Below are 18,581 nucleotides of genomic sequence, written 5' to 3' on the forward strand. Positions count from 1 at the left end.
GTCGTCACTGAGACTTGGCTGTGGTGGGCTGAGGCGGGGTGGAGGCTCTGCCACACCCGGGAGGCGGTCTGTGGGCCTTACAAAATCGGTTGAGTTGGCTGACTTGCGAACGGCTATGAAAAGCCTTAAAAAAGAAAGATGGCAGGCTCTTCAGCCCACTGTCCACTTGTGTTCTGATGACCAAAGGCTTGGCGGTCTGGTGTAAGGAGCCTGAGGTGTAGCCACGGGGCAGGACAAGCTGGCACCCAGCCCCAAGGCTGGCTTCTGTGGGAGCGGCACAGCTTTGAGGAGCAAAGTGCGTCAACGCAGGTTTCTCCTTCACTAGAGTCAGGCCTGGGGTAAAGGTAGGGTCTCGGTCTCCGTCTTCCTCTGAAGGCCCCGGGCAGGCCAGGGAAGCCCCCACCCCTGGTGGAAGGAGAGCAGCCATCTCAAGAAGCACTACGCCACCCACCACGAAAAGGCTGTTGCTGAGCCAGGCACCTCGAGAGATGGCTGGTCACCTTGGCCCCCCTCCTCCACCGCCTCCAGACCAATGACGAGGGTCCAGCTGCACCCTGAGTCTGAGCAGGAACACAGTTCCTGCTGTGGGGAGAACTAGACTGCTCATCAAAACTATTGCAAGACCTGGCCTGGCGGGGGACCGGGGAGCAGAGGGGGCTGACATGACTCCTGCTTCCCTGCTGCTTCTGCCCCCCACCCCCCACCCAAAGTCACTCAGAGTCGGGGAGGAGGGGCTGCCAGGACTGAACAAATGGAGAAGGCAACAGCTCTGCTAAGATCTGTTGAGAGAAGCAAGGGCACAGGGCGAACCTCTGGTCCCCGAAGCTGGTCCCAGAAGCGGAGAGAGCAGCAGGCACATTCAGAGACACTTGCCCTGCCGGGCAGAAGTGCACTGAAACCCCCTTGGGGACCAGGCTGGGGAAGGGGAACCAGAGCTGCAGCTGGCGAGGGGCTGGGGGCTCAGGGTGCCCACTCTGACGATGAAGGGCTCTACGCTCTTCACCTCCAGGAGCTCAGCTCGACCTGGTCCTCACTGCAAATCTCGGAGAAAATACCGAGGGACACGGGCCATTTCGGAGTACTGCAACCTGCTCTGTTCTTTTTAACAAGACCTGCCCTGGGGAGAAACCTGAACCGGAGCCTCACCAAGCTGGAGGGAGGGAAATACCGGGCTCCAGCGCCCTCCACCATCCTGTCCCACCTGGGGGCGGGGGTGGCAACTGGACTGAGAACCTCCGTGAAGTTCACAGACCAGAGGCCCAGGCTCACTGACAGCTCATCACCAGGCCACGGAACATGAGCAGAGGTGGGACTTGTTGAGTGAAGGGCAGAGCGCCGGGCCAGCCGAGTTTGGAAGGGAGCAGATGACCCTCCCAGTGAGGGTCCTTGAGGCCCTTTGTCCTTGGTTTTGACTAAAGGCTGAGGCTGCCCTTGCAGTGTCGGAGATGCGCACCCTGGATAATGCTACCTTTGAGGAGAGCAGCTGACCGGTCCCGCCTCCACAGACACCCCGTTTCTGCTGACGCAGCACCAGTGGGGCTGAGAGGGAACATCTGTGCGGGGTGAGGGTGGGGGTGGAGAGGACGCTGGGCCAGGAGTTTTCGTGCCTCGTGGGCTGACTTGGGTGGAGTGGCCCTAGTTTGGATTATGTAACTCAGAACAGTTTGGAGGGAAAAACACCAAAACAACAACAAAAAGAAACTTGAAAACAGAAATGTGACTTTTAGAGCGCCCTCCTGACTTTTCTGCCTCCGGGACATCGGTGTAAAAGAGCTGGGTCCTGGATGTGGTGTCTGCGCTGGCCGTGTCCTTGAGGGTGGGTGATGCGTGAACACTGGCCCGGGCTCACTCTCCTGGCTGAAGCTACCGCACTTGCCTCCCTGTCGGCTGGCAGAGGCCTCGGACCATGCCAGCACAGCAGGCCTTTCACGCTGGGAGGCTGAACTCCGCAGGCATCACCGGGCTGCTGGCGGGTCCATTGCAGGGGCTGGAGTGTGGTTCTCATGCCAGCCAGGGGGAGCTGCAGGTGGACACGGGGACCTGGGCATTTAATGGCCGTAAGCTCGCCTCTGGTGACAAAGAGGCGTGGGGGCTACGAAGAGCCCATGCACCAGTGGCTTCCTGACTAGAGTCCCGGTCTGACCCCAGCAGGCCCCTGGGGACACATTCTGCTCTGGGAGCTGCGCAGCCACAGGGGTGGCAATGAGCAAAACCCTGTCCAAAGGCAGTTTTCCAGAAAAGTCCAGGAACCGCAGGGTGGAGGAACAGCTGGGAGAAAAGAGGACAGGACCGTGGAGAAGAGACAAAAGGTGGCCTGTTCCAAATATGGGGGGCCTCTCCCCGACTGCTCCCAACCTTGCCAGGGACCCCGGGGAAGGTTTCACCCTGGGGGCCTTCCAACAAGCTGAGTGCCTCAAAACTGAGAACCAGCAGTTTTGCAGGGTCATGAGCTGCTTGTCCCGGGAAGGATTTAAGCCCCCAGAGACCTCTGACAGGGTGGGTGGGAAGAGACATCCGTGTCGAGGGTGGTCATCCAGGCAGCCTCTGACGACACGCCTCCAACTCGGAGGCCCAGAGGTGGCAGTCACTCAGCAGGCAGAAATGGGCGGGTTGAACCGGGTCACCAAAACGGCGATCTGTTTGAAGTACGCACCTTTAACGAGATGGCGATTTGTGGCACACACACGGTGTGCAGGCGCCCTCTTAGACATCACTCTGAGGTGCCTCGGGCGCTGGCGACGGGCACCCCGTCTCCTCCCGGGGTGGCCGGGGCGTCTCCCAGGCTGTGCAGACCCTCCCGGGGGGCCGGGCCAGGCCGAAGCTTGAGGCGGCTCAAGCCAAAAGACACCTCCCCTGCTGTTATTTCACACGACGTTTCACAGCACAGGTGACTCCCGGGTGCTCACGGAGGTGCTCTGTGTAGTGTGCATGCCCGTGTGTGCACACACCTGTGAAGCCTGCAGGTCGGGGGAAAAAACAGACACAGCCCCCTGCTGACAGAAAGCTCTCCACACGAGGCTCCTCCCTGGAGTGCGGAGAGTTCACCTGCCTACTGAGTGCAGAGGCTTGATGTCCCTGCAGCCTCTGGGGAGCCCCAGGCCAGCTCAGCCACATGGCCCCTCCCCGCACCCTGCTTCATTCTCCATCTATGAAGAGAGCCTGCTGCTCACTAGACTTCCCCTCTGCTCACTCACTCCTATCTGTGGACTCGTACTTCCCTGTTTCATTGTTGCTATCGCTATTTTGATGCCCAAATGGTCCCTGATTTGGGCCCCTGGACCGGACTCCAAGCTGGCTGTGTCATACTGCCATGTCCCCCTCCTTCCTTAAGCTTTCTGACAAAACAACTTGTCCCAGGCTCATTCTCTGCTTCCCCTGTCCAGCTCTGGAAGCAGCCATTGCTCCGTGGTGCTCCGGTTCCTCTCAGTGGGAAGCTGTACTTAGAAACCAGTACTTGGCTGCTAGGTGTGCTCGGGGCCTGGGAGGGGGGGGCCTGGGAGGGGGCGCCGGTCCCAGGGCTTCCCAGTGACCGCTGGGAGCAGAGGTGCCCATTTCCACCTGAACTCACAGACTCCTGAGTTGAGGTGCACAATGGCGCGTGGATAGCTCTGCCCCGCACGTTGGGATTCCCCCTCCTGTCCTCCCTGTCCGTGCCTGTCTTGCCCTTCCCTTCCCTGACCCTGAGACCCCTGGCTTCCACTGCCTTCAGCAGATTTTCTTATTCCCTGTGTGCACCTCTCCCCTCTGGTCGCCGGACTAGGGGGATGTCTGCCAGGTTTCTCCACTGTAGGGCTCCTCTTCCTCCAAGTCATGAATACGCATTTTGTGAGCATGTAATTTGAGGTAGACTGTCCCATTCCCACCCTCCTCCTTGCTGGGCCCCGACACCCCACACCAGGCCCCCTTCCAGGGACATTCTTTTCTCCCAGCCCCCTGCGACATCTCCCCAGTACTCTCACTGCCCCCCAGGACGGCCTGGTTGAGAAGCAGGTGAAGGAAGGGGAGGACTCATACTTTTCACCAAAGATGCATCACGCGCACAGGGGCAGAAACAAAATCAGGGTAACAAACATTCCGACCCGCCAGGCGGCCAGCCCCGACATCAAGGAACTGTTCCGGAGCCACCGTGCTCCTGACATCTGGGCAGCTTGGGCAAGTCCTGCAGCCTGGCTGGGCCTCAGTTTCCTCGACAGTAAAATGGGGAAATGGCAGGACTCCCCCCATGTTGCTGCTGGGAGGCCTCTCGGAGCTAATGCCCAGAACGGAGTTGCCCAAGGTGTGAGCTCAGGACCATCTTGTGTCTTTCAGAATCTTAGAAAACAGAGACTGTTGCCGAAGGCAGGGCCAGGATGCTGGTGGGCGTTCCCTGGGAGGCGAGGCTCTGTGGCTCCCCGGCCTCCCCAGCCTCCCCCTTTGCAGGCTTTTTGTTCTGTTTTCTTTGGGCACGCCCGCAGCCCGGTCTGGGAGGGTTTCCTGGACAGAGGTCCTCGTGGCAGCTGCTGGAGACGCGCAGCCCTGTCCCCGGCCGCCGCCGTTCTGCTCCGACCCAGGCCCGCGCAGGCAGCAGCATGGAGCTCCGGGGGGCCTGCCTGCTTCTCTGCCTCTTCGCCCTCCTGCCCCAGGCCACCCCCGAGCCCCCGTCCCACAAAGTCAAGAAGTCAGCAAATGTCAAGAAAGGTAAGGAGGGGACGGGCCCCTCTTTGTCTTCCAGGGAGCTGGTCACCCGCTCCTTTGCCGGTCCTCAGGCTCATGCCCCTTCTGGACGAGTCCGGAGAACCGGTGAAGTGCCCCCTGGGGCCTGGCAGGGTTCCCCGATAGCAGGGGTGGCTGCAGGATTGTCGGGGTCACTGACTCTCAGTCGGAGAGAACTTTCCAGATCATTACAATGGACATGACCGCTCCCTCTCCCCCCTCAGTATTTTAAAGAAATCAAACCTCTTGCTGGGCAGTGTGGGGATGCCCAGCCCTCATGGGAGAGAGCCCCTGGGCTCTGCTTTGAAACCTCCGGACCTCAGGTTTCTCAACCATAAACTGGGGACTGTGGCATTCGCTCCAAGGGCTGTCGTGAGGATTTAATGACACAACCCAGGGAAGCGCTGGTGCACAGGGTGTACGCGATGCAGGGGAGTGGGGAGGACCAGGTTAAGTCTCGCCTGGTCCTGTTGCACGCAGCGCCCTGTGCAAGTCCGATTGTTCAAACTCCAACTGGGACACTCCAAGCAGCTTTGTTCTGGCCCTGTCACCGCTGAGGCTTGGGGTGTCCTTGGGTCGCCTTGGCTGCGGCAAGGCCTGCCCTTGGAGCCTGGCCTGCGGTGAAGTCACCTCAAGCTGTGTTGAGACAACATCGGCGAAACACCATGGCAATGAACCGGGCCGTCACCCCCACTGGGCTCAGGGGCCAGGACAGTTCCAGGCGGAGATGCAGGCGGCCAGGTCCGCGAAGCACAGAAAACCCAGAGTGAGGAACGGGAGCGGGCTGCCCTCGGGCCCCTCTCTGAGCCTCTTCCATCAATAGACAGTTGCCATTGGCCATGAACTAGTGAAGTACGAAAGGTGTTCCAGGACCAGGGAGACCCGCAGCACGCAACAAAGGATGGGGCAGAGCTGATGGAAAATAACCTCCAAGGTTCGGTTTATAAAATGAACAAAGGAAAGTTAAAACCGAATGGGTGTTACACTGACATTTGTTTTGAAGAGAGGATTTATGTGAAAATACCTACTTGCATACATATATTATTTTTCTGGAAGGATTAACAAGAGTAACAGCAATCAACTCTGGGAGGAAAAACTGGGTCGGCCAGAGGTGAGGCAGGCAGGGAGGGCTCAGGCAGCTGGAACTCCATGGGCCACGTGGCCACACCTGGCCAAGGAGCTCAGGTGGGCTGGGTGGCCTCAAAGGGCAGCACAGGCCCTGAAAACAGAAGCAGGGGGACCTGGATAAAGTCCATTTCCATCACACGTATCAGCACCCGAGCCTCTGAGGTGGAGAGGGGGCGGGGCTGGGGCCGCCCAGAGCTGTGCAGAGGCCCGCTCTGCCCTCACCTTCCTCGCATGGGGCACCGTTAGCACCTCGCTCCCCAGCCAGTCCCCAGAGGGCCCCTTGCACACACAGGCACCCTCATGCACACCGCGAAGGTGCCCCACTGAAGTGGCAGCTTCCAGAAAGACACCTGTCTGTGATCTCCCCCAGTGGGGACAGCGGAGGGCAAGGCTTAGGTCTGGACAAGCACCCCTCCTTGTCCCCTTAGCCGGGTGCCCTTGTGCAGTGCCCAGTTCCCACCACCTCACCTGGCCCCCAGGTGGGCGCGTCACGTGACTGGGGACAGAGTGGGTGCAGACCAGCTGAGGCCCAGCCTGCACAGAACCCTGCTGGGTTGCCTTCCCAGCCCCAAACCTCCTTTCTCTGCCCCGCTCGTCTGGGTGTCCTTTTCCTCATATTCAGTAAGTTGCATCACTGATTTCAGTAAACACAAGTGTGCTCTCGCTTGCTTCTGTTTCCTGTGATTCCCCCGCAAAGCCATCTTATGGGTGGACAGAGGCTCCAACTTCACCCCCATGCCTGTGGACAGACATCGTGCGGCCCCAGTGGGATGGACCATGGAAGCCCTTCCCCACCTTCTGTCCCCTGCTGGGCACAGCCTTTCCTGAAGTCCCTGGGGTTTCAGAAAGACGGGTCCACCCACAGAGCTCTCAAATGACACACACGTGTAGAAAGACCTCCCGGGTGGCCGGCTCCCAGCAAGAGGCCAGCAGGGCCTGGCGCTCACGTTAGCAATCTGCACACTGTGGGAGCCCGGGGCTGGGACCTGGGGCTCGGACCAACCCTGCCAGCTGCGGGCTTTGCGATCTTAGGCGAATGGCTTTGGTCCAGTCTCAGTTCCCGACTGTGAGTCTGCGGAGCAATGGTGTAGAAACACTGCCCAGGTCACAGGACTGGTGACAAGCCTGGCACTGTCCACACACTTTGTTTCTCTCGGTCTCTAGTCTTCTGCAGAAGGAGGTGGGGCTACTGCCTCCCTGTTTCACAGATGAGGAAACTGAACTCAGGGAGGCCGAGCAACTTGCTCCAGGTCACACACAGCCACACGAGCCCGTGTGCACACTTACCTGTGCCCCTGTGCTGGGTCCGAACCCGGAGCCCCCCTGCTTTGCCGATCTGTGTCTGGTCCCTCCAGCTCGGGGAGCTGGACCGGGGAGGTCTCCAGGGCCCCCAGCCCTGCTTCCTGTCCTCCGTCCTCTTCGGGACCTGGGAGGGTGGTGGGATGGTGGGGGCTCACTGGAGACTCTGCCTGCACCCCCAGCCCAGCCCCTGCCAGTCCTGACGCCGTGGGGTCCCCAGCAGCATCCCTGAGCAAAGGCAGTACAGGTCTCACCGCAGCCGGAACACGGGATCCGTCTCCCTGGGTGACTTACACTGTCCCCAGCAGGGACAGAGAGGTTGAGGTCGAGGAGAATGGATTCCCCTTCCCCTTTGTGGTTTTGAGGGGGGTCCACCCCACCCAGCCCCTCCCCGCCCCGGTCCCTGCTGCCTCCCGCACACGTGTGTGATCCTCCGGGTCCTTCCGACTTCCTCCTAGATGTCGTGAGCCCCAAGATGTTTGAGGAGCTCAAGAGCCAGCTGGACAGCCTGGCCCAGGAGGTGGCCCTGCTGAAGGAGCAGCAGGCCCTGCAGACAGGTGAGTGCAGGTGGCGGTCTCTCTGGGCAGTCGGGCACCAGAGAGAGGGGCTCCGGTGCGGCCAGCAGTGCTCCTGTGGGCTGTGCCAGCACCAGGGCCTGGCTGGCTCCGTGAGGCTGGCCCTGTAGGCCAGAGCGCCCGGTTCTGGGAGGCCCCTGCTCAGTCTGATTCCTCTCAGGGAGACCCCCTGACATGGGGAGTGGGAGTGACCCAAAGGACAGAAGCTCTCCCACAAGAGTCCATCGTCACCCATGGGAAGTGGCTCCCTGGGGCGCTCTGTGGAGCAGAGGCGGCAGCCCACCCTAATGGGCCCCCAGGACACCCCCTGCCCAGCCAGGCCCTGCAAGCCCCACCCCCACCCCCTCCCTGTGTGTCAGAGGTTTCCTAATCACTCCTCATCACCATAGCCCTGCTGAAACAGGATTTGTTGTCCCATTTTAGAGATGGGGTAACTGAGCCGTAGGGAGGTCTCATTCCTCGCCTACCCTCACCCCCAGGCTGTCTAGTTCAGCCTAGAGCCTGCGTGGGGAGCAGCCTGCCCACTCAGGCTTGGGCAACGGCCACGGTGAGTGGAGCCTGGCTCTGTGCTCTGCTGCCCTGCCTCCCGGATCCCCCTGGCTCTTCCTCAGGAAACCTGCAGACCAGCCACTCTCACCTGCTGCTTCTCTTCCCCGGGCACGTTCCTCTCCAGGCCTTGGGCCCTGCCCTCCCGTCCTGCCTCCTCAGAAACCTCCAAGATCCTTTCCAATGGGCGGTCTTCGCACACACCCTCCTCCTTTTCTTTCAGCACTCACGCTGCCATCCTTCCGTCCCTGTAACACGCCCCACTCTGTCCCTCCACCACAGGGCCTTTGCACATGCCTCTCTGGCAGCCTGAATGGCCCCCCCAAGACCCACATAATGAACACCTGCAGCATCACCATCTCAAAGTCTCTGATCCCTCTTCTCGACCAGGCTCCTCAGTTTCAAGCTCTCGCAGAAGAACATAAAAGAAAGAACATCCTTTACCTAATTTATTGCCATGAGTGATGTTAAATTCATCTGTTGGTTTATGTCTGCCTTCCACACGACACCATGTGGCCCAGAAACACAGGGGCCGTGTTTGCTTCCAGCTGCCCTGGTCTCTGCCCACACCCTGCCCAGCGTAGCCCCCGCCACATAGCAGCACTCGGGAAACTTTGCTGAGGGGAGAAAGGACAAACGTGACCGGACAGCTTGCTTAGCCCCGCGGTCGGGAGGGGGGCTCTAGAAAGGGAGCGTCTGCCTCGTTTGGCTTCAAGGATTGAAAGCCTAACTGCAGCGTAACCAAAAAGTGAATGTGGACGTAGGCGGCTGCTTCTGTTCAGAAGCCACACTGCCTGGTTCCAGGGTAGCGGGCCCAGCGCCAGGCGCCATGAATACATTAAAGGCAGGAAGGAGGGGGACCAGCCACTTTGATCCCGTTCATCAGCAAAGTCAAGGTCTTCCACGCCCGGCCTCTCAGAGCTCTGTCGTGTGACCACCTGTAGCTCCGGTGCAAGAACGAGCTTTTGTGGTGGAGGCAGACGAGGAGGGCGGAGTGGGGGAAGGGGTCGGCTGGGTCAGCCACCATGTCTGCACGAGCACAGTGCAACCCTGGGCCTCTGTTTCCTCATCTGTACAGTGGACGGGGCAGGGCGAGATTTGCAGGACTAGCTCAAAGGTCCCTCTCATGTCTGAGCTTTGTGTTCCTGCAAAGTCCACGTAACCCAGCTGCCACGCCCCCCCCGCCCTGTGAGTGAGGCGACGTGGTGGGGATCTCCCCACACAAAGGCCATGGCCTGTGGAAGTCCCAGCCCCTCCCTCTTTGCCGATTCCCCGGAGGTTCATGGTCTCCTGGCCCCCACTCAGCCTATTCTCCTTCACCACCCAACCTGTGGATCCCCTTGTCTGTGATCTCCCCCAAGCATACCTGAGCCCTGTTGGCCTGGCCAGAGAGTTGAGGGGCAAGGGGAGCAACTCCCCTGCTGCCATCCACCTCTTTTCCCTCCCAATCAGTAACCACATGTGAGGCCCCCCCCATTGCATTCCCCTTAAAGGATGTGTAGGGAGGTAAAGAGGGATTGCAGGCAGGCACAGGGCCAGAGGAGGGCCCGCATGAGCCCAGGGTCGTGAGCAGGGCACAGCAACAGAGTGCAGGCAGTGGTGATAGGCATTGAGAGCCAGCCTCCACGGGGTCCGGCTCTGTGACAGAGGGCGTGTTGCAGGTGGCGTTCCCAGAGAGCAGCCCTGAGAGAGAGTTTAGCCTGCAGGAAGTCTATTCGGGGGTACCGTTAGGATGTGCTTTTGGGGAAGAGAGGGGACAGAAGGAAGCAGGAGTGGACACAGAGAGAAACTCAGCAGCACTGTGGTCTCAAAGAAATCCTTGGCCAACAGCAGAGGGACCCTGGACAACAGGAGGACCCCACAGAGCGGTCCTGAGTTGGGCTCATTTGGTGCAGGCTGCCCTGGGAAGAGGCACGGCCTTGGGTGAGGTGGCTGACTTTCATTGAGGGGATTGCCAAGGGGGCCAAAAGCTAAGGCTGTATTCTCACAGAACTTCCAGCATCCTTCCTTCCCAAAGGGGGTCCAGGCAGTGAGTCACAGCGTCCCCAGCAGGAAGGAAAGGCAGTGTGGGGCCAGCCAGGGAGGGGCCGTGACAGCCAGCTCGCACCAGCTGCAAGACCTCAGGGGGTGGAATGGCTGCCTTGGGATACTGTCTGGGAGTGAGGTCGGCTCCGTGATACGCTTCAGGTGCCAAGTGTGGCGTTCCAGGGGGTCAGCTGCCCTTGGGGACACGCAGGTATTGTAGAGGAAGTGGAGCCGGAGTGACCATGTGGGCCGGGGGGACAGGATGGGTGGAGTGCAGACAGTGCTAACATTTTCGGGGCCAGCAGCAGGTGCACAAATGGACGCATGAGCCCCGTCTGTCTAAGATTAAGTCGTAAACCAAGGTGCAAACCCAACTGCGAGTAAAAACACAGCCTGGCCTCCTTGTTCTGGAATGAAGGCCCCGTCAGTTATAACCCACCTTGGCAGAGATGAGGACCTTTGCACTCCTCCATCCCATGGGGATGCCTCCACTCTGGGGAGGGGCGTTACCCTGCGGTTAGGGGCGTGGGGTGTCTGCAGCTGAGGGGCTGACCTCATGCCCAGCAGCAGGAGCATGGGACCATGTCAGTGGGGACCTGTGCTCTGCATGGGGCCCACCACAGCACAGGCTTGGGCCTGGCTCTGGGGGCCATCCAGGACCCAAGGGACAGTTGGGGACAGGGTGGAGGCTGGTGAGCCCACCCTGGGGGTTGGCTCTTTGGCTTCAGGACCTTCATGATGGCCATTTGTCCCCCTCGCAGTCTGCCTGAAGGGCACCAAGGTGCACATGAAGTGCTTCCTGGCCTTCGCCCAGGCGAAGACCTTCCACGAGGCCAGTGAGGACTGCATCTCCCGCGGGGGCACGCTGGGCACCCCGCAGACGGGCTCCGAGAACGACGCGCTGTACGAGTACCTGCGCCAGAGCCTGGGCGGCGACGCCGAGATCTGGCTGGGCCTCAATGACATGGCGGTGGAGGGCGCCTGGGTGGACATGACCGGTGGCCACATCACGTACAAGAACTGGGAGACGGAGATCACAGAGCAGCCCGATGGCGGCAAGGGCGAGAACTGCGCCGCGCTGTCAGGCACGGCCAATGGCAAGTGGTTCGACAAGCGCTGCCGCGACAAGCTGCCCTACATCTGCCAGTTCGCCATTGTGTAGCCCGGGGACCCCAGAGGAGGGACTGCATGCGGCCGCAGGGGGGAGGGGGGGGCCTGGGAGGGGCCCGGGGGGAGGGGCGGGGTCGTGGGGGCCGGGGAGGGGCCTGGGGGCTTTCCAGCCTCCTACCCCTGCTCCTAGACGCCCTCCGGTGCTGGGAGCCTCCCTTTGCAAATAAAGTAAGTGCAGCTTTTGGAGAGGAGCTGCCTCTGTGCCGGGTGCTCGGGGCTCAGGGCGGGAGCGGGGCATGAGAGGCAGCTGGACACTCCGTGGACAGGGGGGCCCTGGGGGAGCCAGGGGAAGAGATCCCGCGGGGCTGCCGCCTTTTTCTTTCTACTTTTCATTGCATTCCCCACCTATAGAAAACCGGCAAGAATTCCTGTCTACCCTTCAATCAGATTCTCCAAACGTTGACATTTTTCTGTATTTGCTCTATCCTTTTACTTTTTCTGAACCGGTTGACAGTAAATTGCAGGCAAGATGCCCCCGCCCCGCCCCAAATGTTTGAGCGTGTCTCCGGGAAGGAGGGCATGCTCCTACATGTGCACCACGCTGTTACCAAGGTCGGGAAATTGACGCTTTACAGTATTGTCATCTGACTTACAGACGACTTGGACTCAGCTCTCCAGGCTTCAGACTCCACCTCCCTGTGTCGGAATCCAGCATCCCCTCCCCAGCGTCAGGGCAGGGGAGACCCCCACCCCCACCCTTCCTGTCCTGGATCCCTTTTCGGGGGTGCCACGCAGAGTCCTGCTGGGGGTCGGGGTGGGGCTGAGAGCAGAGGCTGCCCACAGGGGGTTTTCAACCCCTCCTTGTTAGCACACTCTGGGAGTGGGGGGGAGGGTCTGGAAGCCAAGTGTGACAATGTCCTACATTGCCTGACCGGTGAGTCCCCTTCTTCCCCCTCCTCACAGAAAACTCCATGTTAACAATGGCGGCTCCCACTCACTGAGTCCCCCAGGCTGCGGGAACTTTAAGTATGTTTCTTGTTTAATCTTACCCACCCAGGACAAGGTGGGTCATTATGCTGAAGAGGATGTTGAATGAAGCTCAAGGAAGTTAAGCGACTTCCTTTGGTCACACAGCCGGTAAGTATCAGGGCCAGGATTTAACGCAGGGCTGATCTATAAGGGCCGTGGCCTTTCTTCCGTCGCTGTGATGCCCGCTTCTTGCATGGGAACGTTCCTGGGATGACACATCAGAGGAGTGGCCTAGGGGTCCCCAGAGGCTATTGGCCGGCTCCTGGCGTGCCCTGGCTTTTCCAATCAGGTGGGCCCAGCTGTAGCCACACCTGCCAGGTGCTGTCAGCCACGGCATCGCCCGCTGTCTGGGCTGCTGCAGCACCTTTCCCTGCCTGGGTGTCTCTTGGAAGGTCTCACTTTCACTGAGAAATTGGTGACAGTTGGATTTCACGCATGGTAGTTCCTGGGTGGGCTGAGCAGGGCGTGGCAGACTTCGGGCCACATAGTCTGCTTGGCATCGTCACAGAAAGCATCTCCTGTAGTTCCACAATTATGGGGAGAGGCAATGATGTCTGTCGTGGGTGCAGAAGCTGAGGCTTAGAAGGGCGATGTGTGTGTTCGAGAAGGTACAGCGAGCCCAAGGCAAAGCTGAGGTTCAGATGCAGGTCTTGCCACCGATCTTGGGCCCTTTACACCCACTCAGCCATCCAGCAGGAAGTGGGTGGCCAGAGGGTTTTCAAAGTTCCTGAAGTGGGTGGTCTCCGGCAGGGGGCACCATGCCCTGCACCTGAGCGTGGATCCCCCTGAACTGTCTTGGGTTGGGCAGGCAGGGAAAATGACTCACTTCCAGCAGCAGGTGGCAGTATGAGCCAGAGAATCCTTAGCCATCTTTAATCGGCCACCGTTCCTCTAGCATTTGGGCTCACACAGGTCTTTGCTGCCCTATACCTGTCCTGGGACCTTTATTTTAAATTTTGACGTGTGTTCATCATGGGTTTCTTTACATTAATTTTCATTTTTCAAATATCTCATTCAAGCATTATTTATTAAATATTTTTATTTACTTATTTTTAGAGAAGGGGAAGGGAAGGAGAAAGTGGGAGAGAAACATCAATGTGTGGTTGCCTCTCTTGTGTCCCCCACTGGGGACCTGGCCTGCAACCCAGGCATGTGCCCTGACTGGGAATCGAACCGCGATCCTTTGGTTCGCAGGCCTGTGCTCAATCCACTGAGCTACACCAGCCAGGGCTTCATTCAAGCATTATTTATTATATTACTGAGTTTTGGGGAGAGGGTTACTTTCTTAAACTTGGTGCCTCAGGTGAGTGTGTCGCTCACTTCACTAGTCCCCACCCTGGATCAGAGGTACAAAATTTGGAGGATTTTCCAGGGTATATATGAACAAGGAACAGGAGTCAGTTTCTAGATCTTTGACCTCTGTGCTGCTCTCCTAGAAGGAACAGTAGAGGCCTCCTTCACAGTCTCCCGCCCCCTCAGGGCCATGGCGTGTTGCCTGGTCGAACAAAGGGATGATTTGAAATATGGGTGTAGATGTTGAAGAAGCAAAAGGCGGGGTGAAACCCCCTTTAGCCCGGCTCCCAATGCAGAATGCTTTCGGCCTGTCCCTCGAGTACATGCGACATCACTCTTCTCCATCCACCAACTTCTCTGCCTGATGGATGTTTCTCAGCCTTTGCAACTCTCAAAGTGAAAAGCCAAATTGGCATCGGTGCTGGACCCTGCTTCATTCTAGGAGGCATGCACCCACGAACGAGGAAACATCCATGTTTACAAAAGCGCACACTATGGCTGTGATGTTTGGCTCCACTGTGTGCGAACAGTGAGTGGGGTGGGAGGGTGCCACTAGTGAGTTTGAACAGCGCTGGCCCAGACGCTGTCCCCGAGGGCATGCATGGACGGGCCGGGACCCCACAGCAGACAGAGCAGCTGAGCAGGAGGAGGTGGCCTCTGTGACGGGTCTTTCCCCCTCTGCTTGTGTTCCTTGCCAATGCCCTGCACCCAGGCCCCAGCCCCACTGCGCTGTCCTGCCGGTCTGGTCACTGCAGGCTGCTCCTGTTCCCTTCTTTTTCTGTTTGGCCACTCCCTCATGCCTCAGCCTTCCTCGGCCTGGAGGCAGTGCAGATGGAAACTCCTGGAAGGGGTGCGGGTCCCTGGGAGACCAGGGGCTGGTCTGAGTGGCCCTCGCTGTGGGATGTGGATAAGGCCTGTGGGACATCTCGGCCTTCAGTTTATTCACCCACGAAATGAGGTTTAGACTAGAAGCCGCAGAGCGCGCGTGTGAACGAATGAAGTGAGCACGTGTCACTGGGGAGGAGGGAGCGAGGGGCCTTTTTTAGCCCAGTTGTGTTATCTCCCAGGTGCACAACCTATAACCTTCTAGCTGCTTGGCCGTCCGCACTCCCGAAGGCTGTGGTAGAGTGTGGGATTTCCTTCTTCAGTATCCACAATGAAAGTGATTCATTAAAGAATAATACTGAGAAAATCACTGCAATATGTTTTAATTAGTTCATAGATTAATATAGCTTGTTTGCTAAAGAACTCACAATGTAGTCTGTTGCCTAGGGAACAGGGCCAGAAACAAAAGCTTAGAATTGGGAAAATCGAATAAAAATTGGCAAAGAAGCTTCATCACCTATTATTACTGCCTCTCCCACCACAGCCCCACAATTCGTGCCTCTCCTTGTTTAGAAGGGTCTCAGCAGCTCAGGAAAGTGGGTTGTGCTTGCTGAGCAAGTGAATGGACGTGACCACCTAGGGTCTGGAATCTCCTCCCTCCCCCGCAACCTACCCCTTGTCTGAACTCCCTCATAGCCTGCTACATGGCGTACATGGTGTGTATTCAATCAGAGCAAATCGAAGTAATGGAACCGAACTACACACCCAGCAGAGTACACACCACACAGAGTACACACCCAGCAGAGTACACACCTACATGCTCACCTTCCTCATGCAGACCAGAGCAGATGCGATGCCGTGTTCAGGCATGGCTGGCCCCTGGGCCCCTGGAGGCAACTGGAAACATCTAGTGCTATTTGTGCAAGATGCCTTTGCTTGCAGCGTCTGTAGCAAGTGTGCATTTCCACCCTAAAAATGTCCCTGGCCTGGAGAAAATAAATTAGATTGATTTTTTTAAAACACCAAAGACAAAGGCTTTCATGGAAGAAGCTTGTTATCTGTGTTATTTATGGGAAACGTAATTAAAATACAGCTTCTTACTGGATGTACTAGAGTGACTTGGTGCTAGACATTTTTTAAAAGGTATGAGCCGTTTTTGTCATCATGATTGGAAGTATCGCTGTTGCCAGGGTTTCTCAAAGAGCTCATCTACAGAAATATCACTGGGTCGCGTTTCGAGAGGTGGGGAGGAAGATTTCTGGAAATCTTGCCACTGACTGCAAGAATCGGCCCTGGAGAACACATTTCCCACTATCCTTCCTTCAGCGGGGCCTCTGTTTCCTCACCTGGGAGGTGAATGGGTTGGTCGCTAAATCATCTTTCATATCCCTTCTAGTTCTGATTTTTCAGAAGCTGTTGCTTTTCTGCCCGCTGACGAGAAGCACAATTGGTCGGCTAGTACTGAACTAGGAATCCATGTTAGTGTTTCGTTCTTTTTTCCAGGTTTTTGTCCTTAAAGGTGACTCTGTAAGGAAAGTCTTCTTCCTCCTCTGGGTATCCCGAAGTATTTGTTTTCATAAGTATTTCATTTCAAACAGAAACTGTGAGCACAGCGGGAGGTCAAAGTCTGGCCTCTGCAAACCGAGGGCAGACTAGAAAATGCAGGACGTCCTGGTGGGTGTGCTTGCTTCTTAAATCAGTTTCACTGAAGTGTAATTCACACACAGTAAAATGCACCCGTTTTAAGTGCGCAACGGATCAGTGCTGACGAATGTTTGCCCCCAAGAGAACCTACCACCCCCAGCACGGACACAGGACATTCCAATTCCCCAGGAGGCTCCTCATGTCCTCACCAGCCTGTGTCTTCCACGTGGAGACGTCTTTCCTAAGCGTCCCCCTTCTGACTGCGCTGGGGACACCAAGGAAACCAGGGCCGAGTGCCTGCATGACGGGCCGGGGGCGGCTCACAAGCTAGTGCCGGAGGGTAGGCAGGTCCTCAGCCAGCGCAGTCCCAGTCTAACCAACACGGCCTCTGCTACTGGGTGAGGAAACAAGACTGTTTAGACCTTTGGATGATGCCCCGCCTGGGGGCGTCCTGCTTGCCCCAGCATCCCCAGCGCTTCCCTGAGCTGGTCTTGGTCACCTCCCCTGCCTGTAATCCTTTCTTTGGGGCAGATCAGTCTCCAACAGGACGGGGACATTCCTGCTGTGTGTCCTGCAGGTGAACACCAGCCACGCCTTCTCCTCCATTTTTCCCGGTGGTGGTGTGGGGAGCCAGGCCCAGAGCTCTGAGTGGGAGACAGTAGGGAGGAGCACGCCCAGGCGCTTCAGATGCATTTCGTTCTCTTTCTCTTGAAGGTGGCAGCTTGTTTTAGAAACACAGCCCACAAGAAATATTTATTCTTCTGAAGATCATAATCTCTAGAGAAAGTATACTCAGTGGAAAAACAACAGTAGAAGGAGGTGGCAAAGTGAGACCCAGCCCTGGCCAACGCCCTCCAAGGCAATGAAACCGTATTATCTTTCCTACTGGGCACAGCTCATTGGCGTCTCTACTGGCAAAATCACTTGCAACTTACCAATTTGAACGTATTCAAATGAACGTATATTCTGACTGAGTCTAGGTCCCCATCAACAGTAAGTCAATCATAAGGTTCATTTCCACAGGCCCGTAAAGAGCCCAGGAGTGAGCTTGTTAGCCAATGCTCTGGGGGACCCCGAAAGGACACCCAGTCTGTCATTCTGCCCGCCTGTCAAGTTCAGGATCATTTTTCTTTTTTTTCCATATAAAAATAGCCTTTATTTATTTATTTTTAATATATTTTATTGATTATGCCATTAAAGTTGTTCTATTCCCCCCCCTTCATTCCCCTCCACCCTGCACACCCCCTCCTCCACCCTTCCCCCCTTTAGTTTATGACCACATGTCTCAAGTTCTTTAGATTCCATATTTCCCCTACTATTCTTGCCCTCCCCCCTATCTATTTTCTACCTACCATCTATGCTACTTATTTTCTGTATCTTCTCCCCCCTTCTCCTCCTTCCACTCCCCTGTTGCTAACCCTCCATGTGATCTTCATTTCTATGGTTCCACTCCTGATCTAGCTGTCCTCTTGGTTTGCTTTTGTTTTAGGTGTGGTTGTTAATAACTATGAGTTTGCTGTCCTTTCACTGTTCATATTTTTTATCTTCTTTTTCTTAGATAAATCCCTTTAGCATTTCATATAATAAGGGCTTGGTGATGATGAACTCCTTGAACTTGACCTTATCTGAGAAGCACTTTATCTGTCCTTCCATTCTAAATGAAAGTTTTGCTGGATAAAGCAATCTTGGCTGTAGGTCTTTGGATTTCATGACTTGGAATACTTCTTTCCAGCCCCTTCTTGCCTGTAAGGTCTCTTTTGAGAAATCCGCTGACAGTCTGATGGGAACTCCTTTGTAGGTGACTGTCCCCTTATCTCTTGCTGCTTCTAGGATTCTCTCCTTCATTTTAATCTTGGCTAATGTAATTATGATATGCCTTGGTGTGTTCCTTCTTGGGTCCAACTTCTTTGGGACACTCTGAGCTTCTGGATTTTCTGGAAGTCTATTTCCTTTGACAAACTGGGGAAGTTCTCCTTTATTATTTGTTCAAATAAGTTTTCCACTCGTGGCTGTTTCTTTTCCCCTTCTGCTACTCCTGTAATTCGGATATTGGAACGTTTAAAGATGTCCTGGAGGTTCCTAAGCCTCTCCTCATTTTTTGAATTCTTGTAATTTCACTTTTTCCTGTTTGGTCATTTCTTCCTTCCTTCTGATCCACCCCCTTGATTTGAGTCCCAGTTTCCTTTCCATCACTATTGGTTTCCTGTGCATTTCCCTTCGTTTCAATTAGTTTAGCCTTCATATGTTCCTCTAATTTGTGGCTAAAATCAACCAGTTCTGTGAGCATCCTGATCACCAGTGTCTTGAATTGTGCATCTGAGAGGTTCGCTATTTCCTGGTCGCTTAGAGTTATCAGCTCTGGGGCTTTGAGTTCTTCTTGAGCCATATTTCGTGCCTGTTACGTATGAGGAGCAG

The 18,581-nt window shown here is 56.6% G+C and overlaps 1 protein-coding gene across 1 annotated transcript; it reads left to right on the forward strand.

Moving 5' to 3' along the window:
• Positions 1-3,986: 3,986 nt before the first annotated feature.
• Positions 3,987-11,473, forward strand: CLEC3B (C-type lectin domain family 3 member B). Its single transcript, XM_037030419.1, has 3 exons — positions 3,987-4,677; positions 7,578-7,676; positions 11,027-11,473. The coding sequence occupies exons 1-3, from the start codon at positions 4,350-4,352 to the stop codon at positions 11,425-11,427; spliced, it is 828 nt and encodes a 275-aa protein (XP_036886314.1). The 5' UTR covers positions 3,987-4,349; the 3' UTR covers positions 11,428-11,473.
• The last annotated feature ends 7,108 nt before the right edge of the window (positions 11,474-18,581 follow it).

Source organism: Sturnira hondurensis, unplaced genomic scaffold, assembly GCF_014824575.4.
Source record: "Sturnira hondurensis isolate 20B ecotype Veracruz unplaced genomic scaffold, ASM1482457v3 Scaffold0020787, whole genome shotgun sequence".
Taxonomy (NCBI): domain Eukaryota; kingdom Metazoa; phylum Chordata; class Mammalia; order Chiroptera; family Phyllostomidae; genus Sturnira; species Sturnira hondurensis.